The sequence below is a fragment of the Anabrus simplex genome, chromosome 1 (genome assembly GCF_040414725.1).
Source record: "Anabrus simplex isolate iqAnaSimp1 chromosome 1, ASM4041472v1, whole genome shotgun sequence".
In the NCBI taxonomy this organism is placed as follows: domain Eukaryota; kingdom Metazoa; phylum Arthropoda; class Insecta; order Orthoptera; family Tettigoniidae; genus Anabrus; species Anabrus simplex.
Window position 1 is genome coordinate 647824890 of NC_090265.1, and position 26185 is coordinate 647851074.

Consider the following 26185-nt stretch of genomic DNA (forward strand, 5'->3'; position numbering starts at 1 on the left):
TGTTCATTTTTATTTTGTTTACAATTTTCATTTTTGTTTTCATCTAAATTAATTTACATTGCCTAAAATGTTTATACATTAATAAATAAGTAAAAACACCTGAGGAGTGAAATAACGAACTTGCATTTATGAACAGTACGAAGTACACTGACTTAGCAAATGTTATGGGATAGTCACCTATACTGCGTTTCAGGAGAGTTTAATCCTGATGTAAACAAATAGGCGGAGCACCTTGCCTATGCACGTGGTCATAGGCGTAGTTGATTGGAGAAGCAACCGTCGCACTCACTCGACTGTAAGCAAGCTCGAAGAAAAATAGTACGTCGCATTAATTTTATTTTATTTTAGTTTTATTACATTTCGAGAGTTTGGAAGAGTACGTAATATAATTAAAATAGGGTTGTTGTATATACCGGTATATATATGGTTTTGTTTTAATAGTGATTAAATGACGAGAAATGAACGCACAAGGCGTGGTGTAATACAGGAAATCTTCCCGTAGTGAGGGAAAGTCCCAAGCTGCACGGCGTGGAGATAAGGTGTTGCGTCTTGCAGCAGCTGTTACAGTTATTCATAGTGAGAGAAATGTAGTGAAACACAAAAGAGGAAAACCGCTTAGAAGTGACCATAGGCAGTGCATTGTGAATGTGTTCAATAAACGAAGTGAACAGAATCCAGGTTTAGTCGTTTATTCAGAAGTTCAGATCTTCGCACTGTTGTATGTGATGCGCAGCGCTCTATGTCCGAACTCGAGACGTTGACGGGCTGGAGGTCGGTACTACACGCTCAGCGAATCACAACTCTTTCTTTGGCGGAGGCGTGGACATACCATGTTTACATCAGGATTAAATTCTCGTGAAAAGACATATAATAGCGTGCGGGGCCTCCTCTGGCCCTGCGAACTGCGGTGAGAAGCCGTGGAGGTGAGTCGACAAGTCCCTGGTAATCCCCTGGACGCAGCTGACACCAAATCGTTTGCAGAGCAGCCGCCAATGCTGGTCTGTTCGTGGGTGCAGGATCCATGGCACGGAGCCTGCGTTCCAGGGCATCCCAGATATGCTCGATAGGGTTCATATCGGGGCTCCTGGGTGGTCATGGCAGTCGTTGGACCTCCGCTGCATATTCCTGGAACCATTCCCGGGCGAAGTGGGAGCGATGTGGTGGCGCGTTATCATCTTGAAACACCGCAGAACTGTCTGGGCGCTGAAAGGTCAAAAATGGGTGGAGATGGTCTCCGAGCAGCTCAACATACCGCGTACCATTCAAAGTCTCTTCCAGAACAACTAGGGGGCCCATTCCATACCAGGAAAATGCACCCCAGACCGTAACAGACACACCAGCGCCCTGGACCACACCTTCGAGGCAGGCGGGATCCATCGCTTCATGTGGTCTGCGCCATACACGGTGCCTCCCATCGGCATGGTGCAGTTGAAATTGTGATTCGTCCGACCATATCACGTTACGCCATTGTTTCAGTGTCCATCCCTGGTGACTGGCGGCAAATGCGCGTCGTTGTACCCGATGACGTTGGGTTAACAGTGGCACCCGTGTGCGGCGCCGGCTCCCAAACCCCATAGAACCCATGTTCCTACGGATGCCCACTGGGAGACGTGTCTAGCACTGCCTGTGTTGAATTGAGCCGTGATTTGTTGCACGGTTGCCCGTCTGTCACTATTGACAATCTGTCTCAGATGTCGCCGGTCACGGTCATCGAGGGTGGCTGGACGGCCGGTCGTTCGTCTGTTGTGGACGGTGACACTCGCATTCAACCATTCACGATACACCCTGGACACGGTTGATCGTGTGAAGCCTAATTCCCGCATCTCTTCCGAAATCCCACTTCCCATCCGTCGGGCACCGATCACTATACCCCGTTCGAACGGTGTCAGCTAACGACGACGTTCCATGTTACACCTGTCACATGCACAGCCACTGCTCACAAGGTCTCCTATACAACTGCCGCTGGCACAGGGGGCGTGTGGTGCGCAGACAACACACCTGCGCATCAGTGCTCCGCTATCCCATGACATTTGCCCAGTCAGTGTACTTGAGAATTGTGGTACTGCTATTCAGTCTGTTATTTTATGGAGAATATTAACTAATTGAATACTATTAATGCAAAATAATTATTCCTTAAACCTACCACTATTAGTTTTTCTGTTTAATCAGAAATCTCTGATACTGTTTATGTTCTCAATTTAATCCTAACTTATGAATGCACCACGCCAAATGCAGAAAAGTGTCATTGATTTTTTATAAATGTTTTCTCTAAAAGTATCTCATCAGTCATAATCACGTGAATTAAATTTAAGACTAGTGTCTTTTGTGCAAGTAAGCAGGTTTGCTGGAAATTTAAAGGCAAGTTTAAGCACTTTGGAGTGCGAAAACTTCTACCAATTTGTTCATTTTTTTTGGTGGAACACTGGACTAATTCGGAATGTGCCATATACAGTATATATTTTAAAGTAGGAAATAAACAAAATGAGTCGTTCGACCTAATTCATATAAGGGCAGATGAATCATTGTATGATAATCGATTTACGGGTGATGTCTCGAACCTTCATTTTCTTTGAAATGGATGTTCTTGTGTGCTCTCATCCGAGCTACAAATCTGTAAATCTGCTTACATATTTCGGACTAGTTCATTAGCTGCCGCGCGAGTTGGCTATGCGGTTAGTTGCGCGCAGCTGTGAGCTTGCATCCGGGAGATAGTGGGTTCGAACCCCACTGTCGGCAGCCCTGCAGATGGTTTTCCGTGGTTTTTCAATTTCAAAGCAGGCAGATGCTGGAGCTGTACCTTAATTAAGGCCACGGCCGCTTCGTTCCCACTCCTAGCCCTTTCCTATCCCATCGTCGCCATAAGACCTATCTGTGTCGGTGCAACGTCATGCCAATTGTACCTGTTCATTAGTTAGTTTACCGGGCGAGTTGGCCGTGCGGTTATGGACGCGCAGGTGTGATCTCGCATCCGGGAGATAGTGGGTTCGAACCCCACTGTCGGCATCCCTGAAGATGGTTTTCCCTGGTTTCCCATTTTCACACCAGGCAAATGGTGGGGCTGTACCTTAAGGCCACGGCCGCTTCATTCCTATGCCTTTCTTCTCCCATCGTAAAGCGACGTAAAGCAAAAAAATAGTAGTTCATTGGTTAGCCCTTATATTGGATAATAAGCAGAACAGAACCTCTTCCCAGGTTTGTAAACTCACAGCATCAATGTTTATGAAATCTTGGCAACAATGATCTCATCTAGCCCTGCCATTGTCGGGTTTGTGTTTTTTCTCTTTCATATTCTTCTCATTCTCTTATTGGAAGGAACTCAGAGTTCATATACTGGTGCAACTATATCCCGGTCCAAAAGAGGCATCAATACGAGGGTCAGAGAAATCTGTTGTAATATTGTCCTCAAGTGACAGAGAAATCTATGAGTTAATAATGCACACTTTGTCATTTACTAAGAGTATTATTGTAAGAATAGTATTCTGGAGGGATATCCTTTCGGTTCTTGTTGAATTGAAACTTTTGAAGTTCCCGTGGTAGAATATACTTATTTCTACTTCTGTTTCTATTGTAGGTTAACCGCTCTGAATGTTGTAACAGCCGGGCTGAGTAGCTTAGGCGGTAGAGTTCTGAACCCTGCTTGGCAGGTTCGTTCCTGGCTCAGTCTGGTGGTATTTGAAGGTGCTCAGATACGTCAGCCTTGTGTCGGTAGATATAATATTATACTGCAACACGTTAGTCAATACACTTAGTATTATATGTGATTGCTATGGATTTTAAGGTTGTAGTAGGTAGGCTGTAGTTGAAAGGTGGTCACTTAGTTCCTAATGGTTATTTATATGACGTCGGCATATTATATTTGAGTCCGGCTCCATAGCTAAATGGTTAGCTTTCTGGCCTTTGGTCACAAGGGTCCCAGGTTCGATTCCCGGTAGGGTCGGGGATTTTAACCATAATTGGTTAATTTCGCTGGCACGGGGGCTGGGTGTATGTGTCGTCTTCATCATCATTTCATCATCACGATGCGCAGGTTGCCTACGGGTGTCAAATCAAAAGACCTGCATCTGGCGAACCGAACTTGTCCTCGGACACTCCCGGCACTAAAAGCCATACGCCATTTCATTTTTTCATTATATTTGAAGTGGGTATTACAGAGTCTCTTGGTCATAATTTTTCACGCTGTGTATACTAACTCAAGTCGCATTTTGTAAATACCGGAATGGATTGTAAATGTACATCTGTTATTTGCAGGCGGAAAGGGATGGACTAAGTGCGGCACGACTGGAGCTGGAGCGAAAACTGGAGACTCGTGAGTTGGAGCTTCACGAGAAGGAAGAAGAGCTGTTCCTGCAACTGGAGAAGGTAGTACGCCTGGAGGAAGACTGCGAAAAGGTGCGTAGCCAATACTGAATACGTAATATTACGATAAGTATCCAGAAATCAACTACAAAGTGAAGCGATAATCTTTTACAAACTTTCTTGAGCACGGAGTTTACGATTTTGCCGTCTGCTCACGCAGACCCTGCGATTTCGCATTTTGTATCATTGCTGCCCCCTAACATTTCGCCTTCCAGCTTTGTTTAAACATTAAAGGAAATAATCACCACTAGAAGCATATCGAATGGCATAGTTGTAGCAGATTTAGAACTACGTTTGTTTTCAGAAAATATCTGTCTTCAACTTTTCAGAATAATCAGTGAATGAAATAAGGTCTCTTCATAGTTGCATTTGCAGTCGGTTCAGTTTTTGGATACAATCTACAATTGGCTCAATACATTTCTAGACGTCAACGATGATGTCGAAGATTAGTGAAAAGAACGTTTAAATCATTTTTAAATGACATGTTTATATTGTCTGGCCAAATTTATTCTGCTGTGGTACAGCCAGCAGCTCAACGCTGAGTGTTGGGCCTAAGGAACCAACGGCTGTGGATAAATGAGCTCCCTTAGGAGGGTGGTGGTTCTACAGTGGAGGAAGCCTCACAACCAGCGGATGGGTCAGCAAAATCTACAGTAAGAAATGCCAAGCGGAAAAACATTAGTCAATGGCTGGTAGTTTCATCTGTGGTGGGCGGAAGGTCTTCGATGGAAATAAGACAACGGTCAGCACTAAGAAGCCCCATTATATGGATTATTTCTGGGAAGTTAGGGAAGAGGAAATCGCCTCACTCTTTTTTTCCTAGAAACTATGATTAAATGCACAATTGTAAAATTCAAATTGTTCGCAACTACGAGGATATGAAACAACAGGAAGTAAGGCCCGGCAGAGGAAGGCGCAATGCTTCCTAAGTCGTCAAACGAAAACCATGCACAAACTTAGCTGCATGGAATGTTTGTTATATTAAGACCTGGTAAACTAGAAAATGTAAATAATAATAATAATAATAATAATAATAATAAACGAAGCAAGAAAGTACCATCTCAACGTAGTTAGTCTTTGCGAGATGAGGTGGTTAGATCAATGTGAATTTCGGAGTGATTAATTTCGTGGTACATTCTGGCTGTCTGAGAGGCTAAGGAGGGGGTTGCCTTACTTCTCGATAGAAGTATTTCAGCAAGTTTTAAGGACGTTAAAGTTATGAGTCGTAGGACGATGGCAATAAGACTCAAGAAATTACCAGTCGACACAATCATTGTTCAAGTTTATATGCCAACCTCCAGTGATGGTGTTGAAGTAGTGAAAGAAATGTGCGAAGAATTTGGAATCCTTCCTTGAACTTAACACACGACGCAGGGACAATCTGATCATCATGAGCGACTGGAATGCGATTGTAGGAGAGAATGTTGAAAGCCCTTGTGTCGGCCGTTTTGGTCTAGGTCAACAAAACTACAGAGGTCAAAGGCTAATAGAGTTTTGTGCTCAAAATGGTTACGTTATTACTAATACCTTATTCGCACTCCTAACTGCCGCCTCTATACATGGATAAGGCCTGGCGATCGTCACCGCAATCAAGTAGATGTTATCCTATTAAACCAACGATACAGGAATCAAACAAAGAAGGTTACGATCCAACCTGGTGCAGATGTCAACACTGACCACGTCATGGTAAAAATGGCAATGTGGTTAAGATGGAAGAAACCACAGAAGACTAATAGGAGACCGACTTCAAAACATATGTGCCTTAGGTAATGAAACCAAACGAAACGAATACAAGGAAGCGATAGGCAGGAAAATGGAAGACGATGAAGAAGGAAGTAATTCAACTCCAAAGATGATGTTGAAAGCCGACGCTGCAAATGAAGTATTGCGATGAACAACAATCCATGGAAACCTGCCATAGATTACAGACGCTATACTGTTGAAAATCGAAGGAAGAAGGCGCTAGAAGAGTATTAAAACTAAGGAAGCTTTAAAAATTTGGAAGACATTTCAGAACGAAGTAGTGAATGTAAATTTGCATAAGAACTGTCGATCTCCGAACAATGTAATAAAATTGAACTTCAAAAGCACTAAATAGAGCCTAAAGAACTCGTTACTCTCTTCGGCTTTATCAAACAACTACTTTATACAGAAATTATGACGTCATGATTCTTGAAGGTCAGATGATTAAGGGACACTGAGCAAAGTACATCAAAACATTGTATCAAGAAGAATTTGCATACCATCACAGATCTAGAGAAGAGGCAGAGGACCTACTGATAGTGACTAATGAATTTGAATTTGCACTGCGATCTCTACCTTGCCATAAATTCCCTGAAACTGATCTGCCTATCGAACTATTCAAATCAGCAAGTTAGAATCTCATAAATAAATTGTATTAACTCACCCAGACAATTTTCCAGAGAGGAACGTGGCCATATGAATTTAAGGAGTCAGCTATAATGCCAATACCGAAAAAAAGTGATTTCAACTAGATGTGATATGTATAGAAGACTATGTCTAGTCCACCATGCATCTAAAATTCATCTTCACGTTATCAAGAAAAGGTTGGAAACTAAAATCTATGACCGCTCAAGTGAATCACAGTTTGGATTTCGGAAAGGTGTGGGGACCCCGATGCCATCGGTTTTCTTAGAATTATTGCTGAACGAATGCTGAGCAGGAAACGACAATTGTACATCTGCTTCATTGATTAGCATAAGACCTTTGATCGAGTGTCCAGGTACAAATTATTTCCTTTACTTAGAAATATAGGTATAGAAGACCAAATCATCTCACTTATTTGGGACCTTTATAAAGATCAGACGGCAGTTGTATCTCTTAAAGAAGGATCGTCGGAGTCAGTACCTACCAAGGAAGGTGTAAGACAGGGCGGCCGTCTTATCAGCAATGCTCTTCAACGCTTTTGCAAAATTGATGATGACCGAAGCCTTAGCAAGTACGAACATGGGAATCAAAGTGAACGGGGAGTTGATCAATATAATAAAGTTTGCTGAAGATCAAACAATTCTAGCGTTTAGCCCAACGATGCTTCGGTCAATCATGTTGAGAATTTTAAATACAGGAAGAAATATGGGATGAAAATCTACACCTCAAAAACTATATGCATGGCAATCGCGCACACGCCTCTAAATCTTCGATTAAATATTTGTAACGAGCAAATTGAACAAGAAATTAGATAGAAAATTACTGAAGATGCTAGTTGTACCACATAAGAATAGCAAAAGCTAACACAGCTTTTATGAAGGAATACAGAATACTGTGCACAAACATAGTCAGTCTCAATCTTCGAATTAGAAGCTAGTCGCTTTCATCTGGTCAGTGATACTATACGGCTGCGAAACTTGGACGTTAAACCAGACAGAAGCAGTCAGGCGCCTGGAAGCATTTTTTTGAAATGTGGTGCTGTCGTAAATGTTGAGAATATACTGGACTGAAAAAGTGCCAAATGTTGAAGTCCTTATTAAAATTAACCAAAAGGGGGGAGGGGGGAATCTACCACTAAATCCGGAAACGACTCTTTCCTGGCGGGGGGCATGCGATACGCCACTCACACCTGACGCAGACGATAGAGGGCGGGCTCATCTCCACGCGGGAGATCTCGAAACTCGTTCATGAACCAGGTCATGAAAGATATTGGTGCGAACCACTGTGTGACTGTGAAACGGAATGTTGAATATAGTAAATTGGAGAGCATTCATGGCAACTGATCAATGTTAGGACTGTTCACTAGAGTGAGTTAATGCGTATTGTTACGCAGTATACGTAAGATAACATTTTGATGGGAAGTAAATTCCTCAAAGTTAATTGCCCGATGTTTGGTCGATTCCACAGAAGCTCCCGTATGGTTTCAGTTATCTCTTGTTCTTAATTGCACGATGAACGTCCAGAAAATCTATAATTTATAATTATTTATGTTATCTTGACGGATCGAACTTTTATCGGTTTACCATAGGAAAATCGTGTTACATATGGTCGTAGAAGCGTGACTGTCGACGACTTATGATGAAATGGAAATCCGAACTTTCACAGCTGTCTCATTATTCGGCACAATGTTATAGCTCTCGTTCACTCGCGGTTGTTTTTTTCTCCAGTCCATAACCATTCGTCATTTCACAGACTTCATCAGGTTCTTCCCCTTAGTGCCAAACCCAATATTTGCCAATAATAATAAAATAATAACTTGTAGGAAGTGGTCCACAGAACGCAAGATGCAACACTGTGCATTCACGAAGAGATTTTTGGAGGAAAAGAAGGCGAAAACCATCAGGCCAACGAACAAGTTGAAACGCACTCTATGAATGGGCATAACGAAATAATATTAAGAATAATAATAATAATTTGACATCTGGCTACTTTAAAAGTTTTTGGAGACGCTGAGGTGTTGGATCTTGTCACGCAGGAGTTATTTTACTTGCTGGTGAATCTATCCTTCAAATACCAATGGACTGAGCCAGGATCGAACCTTCCAACTTGAATCAAAAAGTGTGCGCAACCATCTGAGCCACTCGGCGTAGCTGCGTAGATTTTAATTAGCTGCTCACTATAATTGTCACATTCCATTTCCTAGCAGGGAAGGAAAGCAAATATCCAAACATAACGGAGTTTATTTTCGGAAGGAAGCAGGTGCTCGATTAAGAATTTACGGTGATTGTATTATGGCACTTGCAAAAGCCCGAATTTGAGACATTTCAATTCCGTGCCATGGTGATATTCGGTAGCAGTCTCATAGCCGTACTCGCTCGTATTCCTACAAATATCTGACAAATCTTTTTAGTAGTACCACTGCCTTCGTGATGTCCAGGCCGTACTGTAACGAGCGCGGGAAAGCAATCAGCTGATCGTTAGGGGGGAAGTTTAGCATATGAGTTAGTAGAGTTAAACATAGATTTTCGCAGTTTTATTGAAAATTTTAACAATGGCCGCGTGTTCACTCAGATATATGTGAGAATGAGTCCTCATCGACTGCATTATTAAGTGGAAAGTCGTTAATTAGTGAAGAAAACTTAGTGTGAGCGTGTATTTATGTGAAGCTATAGGTTAAAAAGATCGTTCTTCAGTGTTTTAATTTTGTAGTTTATTTGTGTACAGTTATATTTATAATGTAAAATTGAGTTAGTGCATTCTGTGTTTTATTATTAACAACGAATTGTATATATTTGAATTAAGATGATCAGTGAGGGAAATCTCCATGCCTAAGAGTTGCTGTGTGCCTGGCTGCAAAGCCAATTGTAAACAAGGAGAGTACACTGCGGTATTAGTGCTTCCTTCTGATGAAGAACGAGTTAAGTTATGGAAGAAGGCTATTCCCAGGGAGAATTTAATAGTTAATCACAACACAGTTGTGTGTATTAAGCACTTTCCTGAAAATCACATCCTGCGAGAAATAAGAGTGTCTCGTCCAGATGGTGAGTTAATTTTTTATGTCATAAACATGGGTAACATTAGGTAGTCCCTATATTTTTATGTAATCAGACCTACGGCTTACATGAATTCGGTGTATTTGAAAATGCAAGTCTTATTTATGAGTATCACCGAGCTCGATAGCTGCAGTCGCTTAACCGCGGCCAGTATCCAGTATTCGGGAGACAGTGGGTTCGAACCCCACTGTCGGCAGCCCTGAAGATGATTTTCCGTGGTTTCCCATTTTCACGCCAGGAAAATGCTGGGGCTCTACCTTAATTAAGGCCACGGCCGCTTCTTTCCTATTCCTAGACCTTTCATGTCCCATCGTCACCGTAAGACCTGTGTCGGTGCGACGAAAAGCAAATAGTAAAATAATAATAATAATAATAATAATAATAAAATAAATTATGAGCATCAAACAGCAGTGTGATTTATGTAAATCTTATCTTCTGACAGATTCAGATCTTATTTATGAATTACCTCCAGAAGTAAGATGTCTGAATTTCCTAAATCGAAGGGGCTTAAAGTATCCATCAGACATGTCAATAGAACTTGGAATTGAGGTGTACAAAGTATTTTGTGTGTTGGTGTCAGATATATATAAGATGGTATTTCTGAATTTAGACGATCCTAAGTGTGTCACAAAAGCCTTGGCTTTGGAGTCAATGCAGTTGGCAGATTCCCTAGTCATTTGTGACTGCGGGAAGAAATTGGAAGACCTGGGCGGACAGTGTAGGCCTATATATATTTGGGTGAATATATTTTAAAATAACTTCCAAAATTCACACCGACTTGTGTATTCAACAAAGTGCTTCAAAGAGAGCAGACCTACTCCATACTGGTGTAACTTCGTGTAAGTGGTCCAGGAAAACTGCAGTGTTCATGGAGTGGAAACGGTGAGGTACAGAAATAATTTATATTTGTAATAAATAGTAATGGTAATTGGCTGCATGTTTTCTGTCAGTGTGCGTGGAGTGAATGTTCCAGTTGACCAGAAAATGGATAAAATCGCAAGAATATATCTCAAAGTGTTAGGCTGTAATCACGCAAACGAACGTATATACGCGAGAAATAGAACGTTACGGAGAAGGACATGCATTGTATGTCAGAATTAACAAATATTTGAGGATATGTTTTGGTTTTATAAGGTGTTAACAGTTCTTTAAGTAATTTAAACGAGTGTGTTATTCAAGCGGAGCGTATGCATATCGCCTTCAAGTCCCCCCCCCCCCAAAGCGTGACGTCATCAGAGGTACAGTACGGCCTGGACATTACGAAGGCAGTGGTAGTACCTTGTGTGGGGTTCATATATATTTTCAAGAAATACTGGTACTAGTTATTGACAGAGGCGTAGTCCATAGGCCTCTAAAGGAATCGCGAAAACGCAAAACATCTTAAGAGTTTTTGCTGTATTTTAATGGAAACCCTGCACTGTTAGTGATGATCCTCACGAAAGGAAACTGTTTTTGCAAATCTTCAGTGAATATGCACTTTCTTTTGGGCATTTTTGAACACACTTTTTTACACTCATATCCTGCACCCACGTGCTGCTATTATGGCCTGTGGCTACAGTCTTCTTCTGTGGGTGAGACGGTCGTAAGTGACGACTAAACAGGGCCCCAGGGGCTCTCTTGCTTGGGAGACTGGATAGCAGCTACGGGGCCATAGTTATGCCTGGCATTCTTTCCACTTACTAATACCAGTTCCTTCACTTTAATCTTGGCTACCCAACCTCCCTTGGTCAACTCTTGTTATTTTCCGACCCCGAAGGGGTCTTTCACTTTCACGCTCTTTGTGGCCGTTCCCTTTTGTCCCTCTTAAAACAATCACCACCACCTTTTTTTTCTTCTTTCTTCTTCTTTCATTTCAGGGGTCGGCCGCAACAATGAGCCTTCTCCATTTTTGTCTCTCTCATCCCATTCCCGAAGTCCTTTCCCCTTTAGGTCATACAGGATCCTGTCCCTTCACCTCATATTCTGTCTTCCTCTTGATCTGTTTCCTTTGATCGGTTGATCCCATGTTCTCTTCACGAGGCCGATTACGTAGATGTTAGGCCCCTTTAAACATCAAGCATCGGGCGAGTTGGCCGTGCGGTTAGGGGCGCGCAGCTATGAGCTCACATCCGGGAGATAGTGGGTTCGAATTCCGCTGCCGGCAGCCCTAAAGATGGTTTTCCATGGTTTCCCATTTTCACACCAGGCAAATGCTTGGGCTGTACCTTAATTAAGGCCACGGCCGCTTCCTTCCTATTCCTAGGCCTTTCCTGTCCCATCGTCGTCATAGGACCTATCTGTGTCGGTGCGACGTAAAGCAAATAGGAAAAAACAAGCAACAACAAGCCGTTATCTTCACGGCACATATTTTCATCTTCCTTACAATATATGCCCACACCGTCTCCATTATTATGTGGTGAGCCACACCAATTCTTAATCAAATATAACCTGTGGTTGCAATCGGTACACTACAAAACAACGCTCATATTTACATGTGTCGACTATACACGTCGAATTGAGAAGTAAAGTATTCGGTTTCGATACTCCGTGTAGTGTGGTAGCTTCTGAATAGACACATTCTGCCAACCTCTGTAAACAGCCAAACCATACGCATTTTATAAATGGACATTCCACTCCGGTTAAAAAGGTGTCTACCCATAGAATATAACATAATGGTTACCCAAGGTCGCTGTTTTTCTAAGTTGACAAAATAAATTATATTTCATATGCTTAATGAATTACGGGACATATTGGAGCCCAGGCAATTATTTTCGGGACATTGGGACAGTTTCGAAAAAAACACAAGGATCCCGTATTTTACGGAACGTATACGAACGTATATCTCCTGTGGACGCTTACCTCTATTTTATTCTCAAATAATTTCTAGTAAAGATCGCCATAACTCGAATTATCATACAGGTTCCTTTTACACAGGTGCTCAAAATATATGACGCTCTCCTCCAGACCCATAATTCCAACAACAAAATATATTTATCGGATAATAGACTGCGTATTTTTTGTTTTATTAATAGACTGACTGCATACAGGGAAAATGATATTGCAGTCATTAGGTTGACTCTTGGACTCTACAGTGATCATGGCGTTTACTGAGCGTTATCTGTAAAGCCCAATGTAGTATAGATGTGTCCTATGCCAACTCTAATTTGCATTGCCACGATATCTAACCCGTGAGTGCTACGCCCGCCTATAAACGGGCTGACGCAGCCGGTCCAGCACTGCTTCGCCCGTCTATAAAAGGTGCGCGAGAACTCAAAATAATATTGACCATAAGTGTAGGATTTTCCATTTGTGTTTAGATTTATAAAGAATCAACATTTATAAACATTTTAAGCTAATAACCCCACTGATAAGTTGAAAATATAGGCTTCTACATATCTTTTTTACATACGAATGAAAAACTCAGTACTGAGGTACCAAACAGTCAACTGCTAAGTCAACACTAAAAAGGTTTTAAAGAGTTGTAGATTATGTTTTGTTGTAATGAGTCAGATAAAATGCGTTTTCTATGCGAGGAAGTGTTAGTTTTGTTCAAGCATTTGACACAAGATGCTGTGAGGATCATCTCCGCCGTGGGTCTGCCCGGGGTGTCCGCTGTGCGCTATCGATTGGTGGCGTGTGACCTACAGTCGGATGGGAATGCGTCTCGTCAAGGCCGGATCTCTTCCGGGTTCTACAGGAGCGGTGAACAGATGGCAGGTTCATTACTGGTTATTGGGCTGCTGGAACGCTCTATTTTATTTAGAATCTCATTGATCGCTGTTAGAAATGGCCATATCTGGCCAGAGAGTCCCTAATCAGTTGTTCCTCAAAAGAATAGTCCGGTGTAAATCAGTCTAGCGTTCATATTTTATTAGAACAGTATTATTTTCTGTTATCGTAATTGTTGTTTTTAATTGTCGTTCTATCAGTACGCATATACTGTACTTCAGAACATCTACTTAAAAGTCAAGCTACGAATAACTTTGGGAATGATCGAATGATAAAAACTGCAGAACGAAATCGTGATATCGGTGGCACATGTTAAGCACTTCGTGTCATAAGTTTTTAGGTTTGACAGTGCATTCTGCATTTACCGAGTGAGTTAGCTGCGTGGAACGGGTACAGCCGTAAGCTTATATTCTGGAAATGGTGAAGCCCTGGGGATGGTTTCCCGCGATGTCCCTTTTTACACCATACAAACGCCAGGGCTGTACTTCAATTAAGACTACGACTGCTATTTTCCGAATTCAGATCATTCTTACCACATGGCCTCAACTACCGTGTGAAGGCTGCCTATGTGTCATTTTCGACGTTCCGTTTTACTCAGACTGATGGCAGAAAAACGGAGCTGTGTTAGGAGAGCCATGGCTGAGATTTAATTTTGTCGGGTTAACATCCGATATCGTACGGTATGGATTGCCGAATAGACTTTTTTCCGTATTTAAAAACTCTACTACATCTGCCAGGTTAGAAACCCACGATCTTCGAATACGGAGGCCGACACTCTACCACTGAGCCACAGAGGGAGCTGTTATCATAATATAACATACCTTTTGAATCCACTATCTGTGTCGGTGCGACGTAAAGCCCCTAGCAAAAAAAAAATATCCACTATCATATACGCTTTTCCTCCTCTGGATGGTATGGATCCCATTACTGTTAATCTGATTGGTTTTTGAGTGACGACTTCTATTAACATTGAGCCTCCATCCCCCCCCCCCCTCCAATGCTTTAACTTCGCGTTAACATATTGAAAGTTTACGGCCCAAGGATGAGAAAGGGCTAGGAATGGGAAGGTCGCGGCCGTGGCCTTAAAGTACAGCCCCAGCATTTGCCTGGTGTGGTAATGGGAAACCATGGAAAACCATCTTCATGGCTACCGACGGTGGGATTCGAACCCACAATTCGCCGAATGTTTTCCGAACGGTCGAACTCCATTTATAGGTACATACGAAAAAAAAATAAGAGAGTAGTGAGGCTCGACGAAAGGACATGATACATACAGGAAGTATGAAATGCTAAGCATTCCAACTTCTTAACTTCGTCGCTAGGACATTTATTACAACTACTGTATGTAACATGGCTTAACAAATTTGCAATTTGTAAATGCTTCTCTATATAATAAGTGTTATGTTATATGTTTTCCAATTACGTTTTTAAATATTATTTGAAAAATCGGAAGATGTTGACTTTGGTTGGGCTGAACAAAGTCTTCTGTGTTACATACTGTATTTCAGTTCTTATTTCTAAACTTTTCTTTTATATTTTAAATTATATACTACCGGCTCATTTTTTCATATTAATGTCGCTGTTAACGTCAATTATAGGTGAACGGTGTCTAATATCTCATCAGTTCTTACAGCTACGACTAGACGAGCGGTTTTAAACGTAACATTTTAATGGAAATGAATGTAACGTTTTATTCCCTTCATCTCGGCTAGACCAAAGGTTAAATAACGCAGTTATCTATGCGTTTAACGACGCAGGTTTCGGAACGCAACGGCTACACGATGTAACCTTTGTTGTGGGACTTCGGTGTAGACCGTCGTGCTTTGAAAAGTCATGACAGTATTAAGGATAACATTAAAAGATGTGGTTTCGTTAGCGTTTGTTAGACGACGTTGTAAACAGGAACGACAGAGAAAGTGGTGAATACATCCAGTAATTAGTGATCGACCCGGTCCCTGGAACACGCGTTACGTCTTAACGGACTGTACGTGTAGCCGCTAAAAGTTGCTTCATTTACCGGAAGATTTTGAGTCGCGATCCATTCGTCTGCGTAATGATCTTGAGGACGTTCTTTTTTACTTCGATATTGCGCGATAACTTCCGTAGTATCTAGCCACGTAATCTTCCACACCATAGTTCGCATATTTCTTGCGTTATTCAGCGGACAAAACGCTCGTCTAGCCGTAGCCTGCAAGGCTGCGCCAGCTCGGTTCTTGACACCTCCCCCTCTAATAGCTATCAAGAAAAAATAAAGCTATATTTGGCAAGCTAGCCTGGACCCAACCGGAAAACACACTTAGCTACAAAAATGAAGGAATTGTAGACACTGATCACATCTGCCAACTCTCCCGATTTAGGTGGGAGACTTCCGATTTTTAAAAATCACGATCAATTAATGCTGCACCAGTGGCTGAAGGTCCTTCCCTTAATGGTCTCTATATAAGTGGCTGTAGGTGCGTCTCTTATTGGCCCTCATGTAGCCGGAAGTTTTGTTGCCATTGGCAGCTTTGAAATGAAAAAGTGAATATCGCCATGCTCAAATTTTTCTTTGCATTGCATCGTGTTATTGTTTGCCGTGGTCATGACTCATGAGTGTAGTGCTCAGGTTGACCAGTGTGGCTTGAATAAGTTTGTAGTCAATCATCGATCAATTTAGCGCAATTTTATTTCGTCGTACGAAAACGCCTCTCCCGTACTTTCTCGGTAGGTAAATGCATGTCTCGATTTCATGAAAGGTTTGAAATGCTAATAACTTCGTCCCTATGCATCGCACAATCCCCACCCGCTTAGTTTCTTTCCTCAGGACATATTCTTTCATTTCAAACCACTCCCACTCTTCTGTGGCATCATCCGGCCTTGATAGCACGTGATAGTTAAACATACCGAAACGGCCGTCCGCCACGCGCTGTAAATTAGTACAGCTTCGGCTCACATTGTGCTAGGATAATGTTGTTAGTGTCAGACAACCCTGTTGGATCAGCCGCATCGATTAAAACCTAAATCAGAATGATGGAATACCGGACTTGCGAAATATTGCAATAACCAGATCAGAGTTTGTGAAATCTTAAAAATTAAAGATGAAGCTCAAAATGGATAACAAATAGCTTCGAAACTTAGACATCGACAATAGAAGAATAGAGCAGACATCGACAATAGAGGAATAGAGCAGCTCGTGACGATTCCAAAATACCGCTCATCACTCCTGCAATGCGGAAACGGGCTGAACGCGAGCGAGTCAAAGCCAGGCGCGTAAAACCACCCCCGAATATTTCTTGAGCTCAACAACTGCCTGGTGTGTAGTGAAACGAAAGGAACTATAATATATTGTACGGTTATCAGAGAGGGCCGTGAGATGAGAAGTGACGTCGCCTATACCTTAAGAGCTGCCAACGCCTGGGAAATGGAACCGGTGTTTTACTGATTGTGGTTCGTGGCATCTGAGCTGATAGTCCTGGGACTGCTGCCTGTGGTTCGTGGCATCTGAGTTGATAGTCCTGGGACTGCTGCCTGTGGTTCGTGGCATCTGAGTTGACGGAAACTTGAATGTACGACGAATTGCCTGTTTAGTTGGCAGGTTTCGATTTCGTGGTAAACATGAATAGATCGCCGTGGGGCGGGCAGTGAAACGAGCCAGGCTGGAGAAAGAAGACGAAGAATATTATAACGAGCCCGCCGCCAGTAACAGTCGTCTTGCTGACGGTGTGGCGATTTACAGGAATCAAAAAAGTGTTCCGCCTGTTTGCAAACCGGTTATGACGCAACTTCAACAATCGCCGTGCTCAAATAATAATAATAATAATAATAACGATGAAAAGACACACTATATGGATTCTGTAAAGAAAGACTGCACTCACAGTATTAGACGGCTTATGGGATTGCCCGGAGGACCAATAGCGTAGCCAGGATTTCAGTTTGGGGGCGGGGGGGGGGGCATACGGGTAGTTCTTCATCCAGAATTTTATTTTGATAGGTGTCCAAACTTCCGGAGCTTAGGTGGTATAGAATATCTAAAAAGGAAATGAGTGTCCTTGGATCCAAGTAAGAGTGGTGGGTTCGTGCGGATTCCGGAAGCTAATAGTAATCTTCTTCTTCTTCCTCCGCTTTTCCCACATCTGTGGGGTCGCGGATGCGAACTGTGTCGCACATGTGGATTTGGTCCTGTTTTACGGCCGGATGCCCTTACTGACGCCAACCCTATATGGAGGGATGTAATCACTGTTGCTTCTTTGGTGGTTGGTAGTGTAGTATGTTGTCTGAATATGAAGAGGAACGTGTTGGGACAAACACCCAGTTCCCGAACCAGAAGAATTAATCAGACGCGATTAAAATCCACGACCTGGCCGGGAATCGAACCCGGGACCCTCTGAACCGAAGGCCTCAACAATGATCATTCAGCCGATGAGTTGGATTCCGGAAGCTAATAGTAACATACATTATATATAAAATGCTTAATAAAAATACATTCTTTAAAACTCCTGAGTTGTCTGGACTCCTTGGACGATACCCCTCCCCATCCCACCGCCAATCTCTGTTACTCCCATCTCAACATAACTGCAGCATTTCATATATTCCGAGTACAAGTGAAATGAATGCAAGAATAAACAGTTTGAATAAAGATGCAATATTCTGGTTTAGAATAAATACGGTAATTTTATTATTATAATGTCCGGCTCCATGGCTAAATGGTTAGCGCGCTGGCCTTTGGTTACAGGGGTCCCGGGTTCGATTCCCGGCAGGGTTGGGTTTTTAACCATAATTGGTTAATTCGCCTGGCACGGGGATTGGATGTATGTGCCGTCTTCATCATCAGTTCATCCTCCTCACGATGCGCAGGTCGCCTACGGGAGTCAAATCAAAATAATTGCATCAGACCTCTCCGGAGGCCACATGGCATTATAATAACGGTCATGTGATAAGCTATAAGGAAGTGACATTTTATCCAAATAATGCGGCAAAGAAATAAACACACGCGCGCACGTCAAATAAAGGTTTTCCACTCCTCTTGTCCATGGCTAGATGATGAAACCAAGAGAATAATGGCCTACCGTGACTCGTTATTTCGACATTATAAACAAACCCTAGATGACACAGACTTCGAATCTTACCGCATCTTAAGAAATCGCACAAAGTTAATCAGATATTTAAAATTTACATATTTCCGAAATTTGGCTAACAGCTTTAATTCTAATCGCGCTTGGGACAACTTCGAGCTCTGGGAATAGGAAAACATAAACAGACACAGTCAACTCCTGACATTCCACTTGACGAACTGAACGATTACTTTAGTAGGATAAATATTAAACCTACCCCAATTAACTGCACCGACTCACCGCCCTCCCCTCCAGCCAATCCACCATTCACATTTCATAGTGTTACAGAAAATCAGGTTAAAAAGGCGTTGTACTTGATTAAATCAAAGGCTACAGGTGTAGATGATATTCCTATTACTTTTATACATAACATTATGGGTGCTGTCCTGCCTATACTGACGCACATAATGAACTACTGTTTACTAAACGGAACTTTCCCTACTGTCTGGAAAATAGCCAATATTTTACCAGTACCTAAGAGTATAGACCCACAATCACCCTCTGACTACCGTCCTGTGTCCATACTTCCTGCGCTTTCTAAAGCTTTTGAACTTTTATTATACGAGCAAGTTGTGGAATACCTGGACCCTTTGCAATCTGGATTTAAGAAGGGTCACAGTACCGCGTCAGCACTTTTGGAGGTTACTGAAGACATTAGAAACGCTATGGACAAACAACTGCTCACTATACTTATTCTTCCTGACTTCAGTAGCGCCTTTGGCACTATAGAAATTCCGATTATGATAAAATGGAACTGCTAAATTTCGACCTGGCTGCGCGTAAGTTTTTTAGTTCTTATTTGAGTAACCGTCAACAGCGTGCAACAGTAAACAAGGCCTCTAAATGAAAAATGAAACTTAGTGGTGCCCCACAGGGCAGTATTCTAGGATCCTTACTTTTCTGTATTTATATCAGTGACATACCACCTGTGACAGGAAATAACACACACCACCTCTATGCTGACGATCTTCAAATATATCGACACTGCAAGACAATATATTAGCAATGACCTCCGTCGACTCAGTAGACCTATATATGCATAACGAAATTCTCTTATAGTAAACTGCACAAAATCTCAGGCAATCATAATTGGATCACGAAAATTACCGAGGTGCTTAAAACAATGTCGCAATCCCGCCTATCCTACTGAATGGTAACATTATTCCCTACAGTAAAACGGTTAAAAATCTCGGCGTAATTATGAATTAAATACTTGATTAGTCTGATCACATGAAAGAAATACGTAAACTTTTTTTGGAGTGCTTCACCCTCTTAAATGGCATTTGAGCTAAAGGCCAAACTAATACACTCATTCTCCCTATTCTTGATTATTGTGACGTCGTTTTAGTTGACATGACGAGAGAAGAAACAATTAAACTTCAACGAACACTGAATTCCTGCCAGCGATTTATTTACAATATCGGATACGATGTTCATATCACCCCATACTATCAGGCTGCCTCATGACTGAAGCCTGATAAACGTCGGCAGCTACATCCTTTAACGATGGTGTTTAGAGTGTAAGCTGAACGTCAGTCACTGTATATTTCTTCTAAATTTACCTTAGTATCATCATTTCACAACTTAAATACACATTCTAGATCCTTTCTGTCTATTCCACTGCACTGCACAAATAAAATTAATAGATCATTTGTGGTGATCGGCGCCAGATTATGGAATTCCCTGCCAGCTCAGGTTAGAGAAACTAGCTTTTTATCACGATTTAAGGTCATCTGCCGAGACTACCTGCTGAGGACAGCTGACTGACTGGTTGAAGTATGAATGTGTGCGTGCTTGAGGATTAGTCTTTTTTAAGAGCTTTTAATATTAATTAGTTTTAATATTAATTTAGTTAGTAAGTTATTCAAATTTATTGTCAATTCTATTGATTTATGTAGTTTTAACTATTTTAAGTATCTGAGTATTTTATTTATTTTGATTAGTATGTGGTTAAGTTTACGAGAGGGCCTCGAGCCCTAACTTCGCCACTGTAAAAAGACACTGAAAAATAAATAAATGAATAAAATATAGGGTGTAAGGGGTATGGGTATAGATATTTTGTTAGTTGGTAAAGAAAAATACATGTCACAACATATGCTAGGTAGGGTTTACCTTGTCCTATTAGTTTCCCTCGCGGTTAGGGTCGCGCAGCTGTGAGGTTGCATCCGGGAGATAGTAGATTCGAACCCCACTGTCGGTAGCCCTGAAAATGGTTTCCCGTGGTTTCCCATTTTCACACCAAGCAAATGCTGTACCTTAATTAAGGCCACGGCCGCTTCCTTCACACTCCTAGGCCTTTCCTATCCCACCGTCGCCATAAGACCTATCTGTGTCGGTGTGACGTAAAGCAAGTTGCTAATTAGTTTCCCTCGCAAGCCTGCGATACAGAATATAGTAGTATAAACTTACAGTTTTGTGACGCTAATATTCTTATGTATACTTTTTATTAACGTGCCAGAAACCGTCATGGAGCTGTTGCCATTTCAACACCGTTTTAATGGCCACCGACCCAAGCCAGGATTTGAATCTGCGAACTCGAACTCATAAGGACACCGACTCAACCAACTGAGCCACATGAAAAGGAGGCGTTTGTGATTATTGTTATAAATAGATGCACTTAGTATTTTTACAAAGGTTTTATGAGGGGCACTTATTATGCGTACGTTTTCCAACTATCCTAAATGCACGAGACCGGACGGAAGAAGTAGCTGGAAGCTAAAGAGCCGTGCAGGGATGTCGCTTCCTTCTCTGTTCACTTCTCCAAACTAAACTCAATGGTGTAACAGCCCCGAAGGGTCATCGCCTACCAAGCGACCGCTGTTCTGCCCGAAGGCCTGCAGATTACGAGGTGTCGTATGGTCACCACAACGAATCCTCTCCGCCGTTATTCATGGCTTTCTAGACAGGGGCTGCCATCTCACTGTCAGATAGCTCCTCAGTTATAAGCACGTGGGCTGGGTGTACCTCGAACCAGTCCGCAGATCCAGGTAAGAATCCCTGACCTGGCCGGGAATCGCACCCGGGACCTTCGAAAAGAGGCAGGATCGCTACCCCTACATCGCGGGGCTGGCTGGTTACTTCTAGGTCTCCTTATTTTAGAATTTGATTTAAGGCATCCTGCATTCGATTCCCGATACTGAGAGACTTAAGTAAGGCATGGGATGGAGAAGATACAGCCTTGTTTTTGGGTGCAGTAGGGTTGGCCTTGAGTCTCCCGTAATCGAAATACTCTCTTGCTACTGTTAGAATAAAGAAACTGTTTCATAACTTACCGAGGATGCACATGCTTTTGGCTTCTTAGTGACAAAACGGCCCATCTTTAAGAAAGTTACTTATATGGCACACAGTGAGGAAGTAACGTGCAGCTCACAATCTTGTCACAGTTTTCCTTTTTTTTAAAATAAAAAATAAATGAAGATTCTACTTCGTCACAAACGAAGAACGATATTACCAACTTTACGAACAGTTTCAGTAATGCAGCCGGCTTATGTTAAGAGTACAGAAGCTATGATTGTACATGGTAATAGTGTTGGCTACTGAATGTATGATTCGAAGCAGTGTATCGATTCATTCAAGTGTCCGAGTGAATCGATTCACAGGAACGGCGAGCTCACGGCACATGATTCAGCTTACTCCCAGCGGACAGTGCTGAGTGGCACACGCACTGGACGTTGACGGGGAGCCGAGCTTCCGCTGCAGCGAGACAGTGAATCAGTGTATCATGGCACATCGAAAGAATCGTGAACGAGCGCGGCTCAGTGAGACACATGATACACACAGCTCCTTATCGGCTCACTGGACACGCGGAGAGCCGAGCTTCCGCTGCAGCGAGACATACAGTGAGCCATGGCACATCGAAAGAATCGTGAACGAGCGCGGCTCAGTGAGACACAAGATACACACGGCTCCTTATCGGCTCACTGCAGCGAGACATACAGTGAGCCATGCTACACTGAAAGAATCGTATGCTATAATGGACTCTCGAGCTCAGCTCATTTGAAAATAATACCCATTTGCATTCACTGTCCTCTTCTTACAGGGAGGTTTAAATAATAGATGGATTTATTTGCAGTGTTAAAAAAGTAGTCACAACATAATTCTGAAGTAGCTAGTAAGTAGGTAGGCTATTAGGTTATACTATTTGTTAGTTTAATGAATCTTAGTATTATAACTTAGTTGACATTTGACAATTAAACTCGACTCTAGCCTGCCCTATGACTATGAGTCATGCTCATGACCACTCAAAAGTACCTGTTTTATATTTCATATGTCACATCGTTGCACAAGACTTCAATCATATGTGGACAGACGCAATAACAGTATGTTGAATCAGAAAACCAGCGGGCTACTGTACATCTCGGGTAGCCTATACAAAATATGACTATTAAAAAAATCCTCAGCTGATAGAAAAATACTTTTTTAAAAAAAATGACTGAGCGAGTTGTCGTGCGGTTAATATCGCGTGGCTATGTGCTTGCATTCGGGGTATGGTGGGTTCGAATCCCACCGTCGGCAGCCGTTAAGATTGTTTTTCCGTAGTTTCCCCATTTTCACACCAGGAAATGCTGGGACTGTACCTTAATTCAGGTCATGGCTGCTACCTTCCTAATCCTAACCTTTCCCACCTTGCGTCACCGGAAACCTTCGATGTATTAGAGTAACTAGCATTTTTTCTAAGAAAGGAGTTCATAGTATGAAGACCAGATGGCAGCTGCGAGCACTGAATGCTGTTGCTGCTGTCTTACCAGCACATACTACACATATGCAGTAGGAGCGGTGACCAATGAGCCGTGAATCGGATCACTGTATCGATTCAGTAACGTGAATGGAATCAAATGAATCGATTCAGTAAAATGAATCGAATGTCCCATCACTACATGGTAACAATCAAAACCATCAATATCTACTGAAGATCCGTCACCGCACTCGGTAGGACCGGCTTTCTTTTCATATCCACCGGGTGAGTTGGCCGTGTGGTTAGTGGTGCACAGCTGTGTGCTTGCATACGGGAGATAGTGGGTTCGAACCCCACTGTCGGCAACCCTAAAGATGGTTTTTCGTGGTTGCCCATTTTCACACCAGGCAAATGCTGGCGCTGTACCTTAATTAAGGCCACGGCCGCTTCCTTCTCACACCCTTACCTTTCCCATCGTCGCCATAAGACCTACGGTGTGACGTAAAGCAAATTCTAAATAAAACATTTTTAACAACCCCTTCCAAGGAAAAGTTGTATCCACGCTACTGGCCTAGACTTATACTCCCACCCACTGAAATTATCTTCTGCGTACTCCACTGCATCCACTCACCATTTCACATACAAGGTGAGCCCGAAGAATGGTTGGATACTCAAAATACACCACCATAAATAATGCGGTTATGGCTCAAATGCACTAAAGAAAGGTAAGGGACGGGATTAGTGTTTCAAGTAGAATCCGAATCAATAGAATGTTACTTCCTATTTAAAAAATGTTTCGTGCTTCGACTGCGATTCAAAGAACCATGGGAACTGAACTATCACGACCGCCAATTACAAAATAGTTACCCGCACTTTTGATGGTGCAGTTTGAGGTTCCAGTCAGTCCCCGGGCTTTTGACAAAATATATAGGCCTACCTACCTATACTGTAGAATTTAGGCACGGACCCGCGATCTGTCTTGCTACTGTTAGAATTAAAAAAACTGCTTCATAACTTACCGAGGATGCACATAGTTTTGGCTTCTTAGTGACAAACCGGTCCTTCTTCAAAATAAGTTACTTACATGGCACTAAATGAGTAACTAACATGCAGCTCACAATCCTGTCACAGTCTTCCCAACGCTGCAACTTAAACACAGCACATCTCTCAACCACGCTACAACTAGAGGATCCTTAGAATATTGTTGATTCCTGGAACCGATGAGCAAAAAACTGACAGATGTTGTAAGCTTGCAATTGTTTCTGGCGGTGGCCCTCATTATCTCGGTGTTCACGTTCCGGCCCCCTACTGAGTAATAGTGATGGGACATTCGATTCATTTTACTGAATCGATTCATTTGATTCCATTCACGTTACTGAATCGATACAGTGTTCCGATTCACGGCTCATTGGTCACCGCTCCTACTGCATATGTGTAGTATGTGCTGGTAAGACAGCAGCAACAGCATTCAGTGCTCGCAGCTGCCATCTGGTCTTCATACTATGAACTCCTTTCTTAGAAAAAATGCTAGTTACTCTAATTCATTGAAGGTTTCCGGTGACGCAAGGTGGGAAAGGTTAGGATTAGGAAGGTAGCAGCCATGACCTGAATTAAGGTACAGTCCCAGCATTTCCTGGTGTGAAAATGGGGAAACTACGGAAAAACAATCTTAACGGCTGCCGACGGTGGGATTCGAACCCACCATACCCCGAATGCAAGCACATAGCCACGCGATATTAACCGCACGACAACTCGCTCAGTCATTTTAAAAAAAAAAAGGATTTTTCTATCAGCTGAGGATTTTTTTAATAGTCATATTTTGTATAGGCTACCCGAGATGTACAGTAGCCCGCTGGTTTTCTGATTCAACATACTGTTATTGCGTCTGTCCACATATGATTGAAGTCTTGTGCAACGATGTGACATATGAAATATAAAACAGGTACTTTTGAGTGGTCATGAGCATGACTCATAGTCATAGGGCAGGCTAGAGTCGAGTTTAATTGTCAAATGTCAACTAAGTTATAATACTAAGATTCATTAAACTAATAAATAGTATAACCTAATAGCCTACCTACTTACTAGCTACTTCAGAATTATGTTGTGACTACTTTTTTAACACTGCAAATAAATCCATCTATTATTTAAACCTCCCTGTAAGAAGAGGACAGTGAATGCAAATGGGTATTATTTTCAAATGAGCTGAGCTCGAGAGTCCATTATAGCATACGATTCTTTCAGTGTAGCATGGCTCACTGTATGTCTCGCTGCAGTGAGCCGATAAGGAGCCGTGTGTATCTTGTGTCTCACTGAGCCGCGCTCGTTCACGATTCTTTCGATGTGCCATGGCTCACTGTATGTCTCGCTGCAGCGGAAGCTCGGCTCCCCGTCAACGTCCAGTGCGTGTGCCACTCAGCACTGTCCGCTGGGAGTAAGCTGAATCATGTGCCGTGAGCTCGCCGTTCCTGTGAATCGATTCACTCGGACACTTGAATGAATCGATACACTGCTTCGAATCATACATTCAGTAGCCAACACTACTGAGTAATCCCTTGCTAACTGCCTTTTCCTCATCTCTTGAAATTTATCAACACACGGTTACATTCCGAATACTGAGGCCTCTACAGGGAAATACCCCGCGCATCACATTCGTGTTTTCCTTTCATTCAAGCAGTACAAATATGGAGAATTATGTGTGGCCCTATTGAGCCTTGTTATAGCTCATTCCACGTTAAGGAAACCGTATTGTTCTTATGGACCTACAAAGAATGAACACACCCCCTCTGAGACACCCATAATTCCTCGTGATTAAGGGAAATTACACTGTAATTTGTAATGTAAGATAGATAAAAAGGAGGAGGTATTTTTCCCTTGAGTTATTAAAATAACTGCGTAACATTTTCTTTTTCATAAAT

At 42.3% G+C, this 26185-nt stretch overlaps 1 protein-coding gene across 2 annotated transcripts in view; it reads left to right on the top strand.

The window, feature by feature from the left end:
- The window catches only part of LOC136857265 (uncharacterized), a 425663-nt gene that overhangs the window by 289440 nt on the left and 110038 nt on the right, over positions 1-26185 (top strand). For both annotated transcript variants that reach the window (XM_067135774.2, XM_067135775.2), the window contains one exon: positions 4249-4389. In XM_067135774.2, the coding sequence (XP_066991875.1) occupies positions 4249-4389 (141 nt within the window). The remainder of the gene's footprint in view (positions 1-4248; positions 4390-26185) is intronic.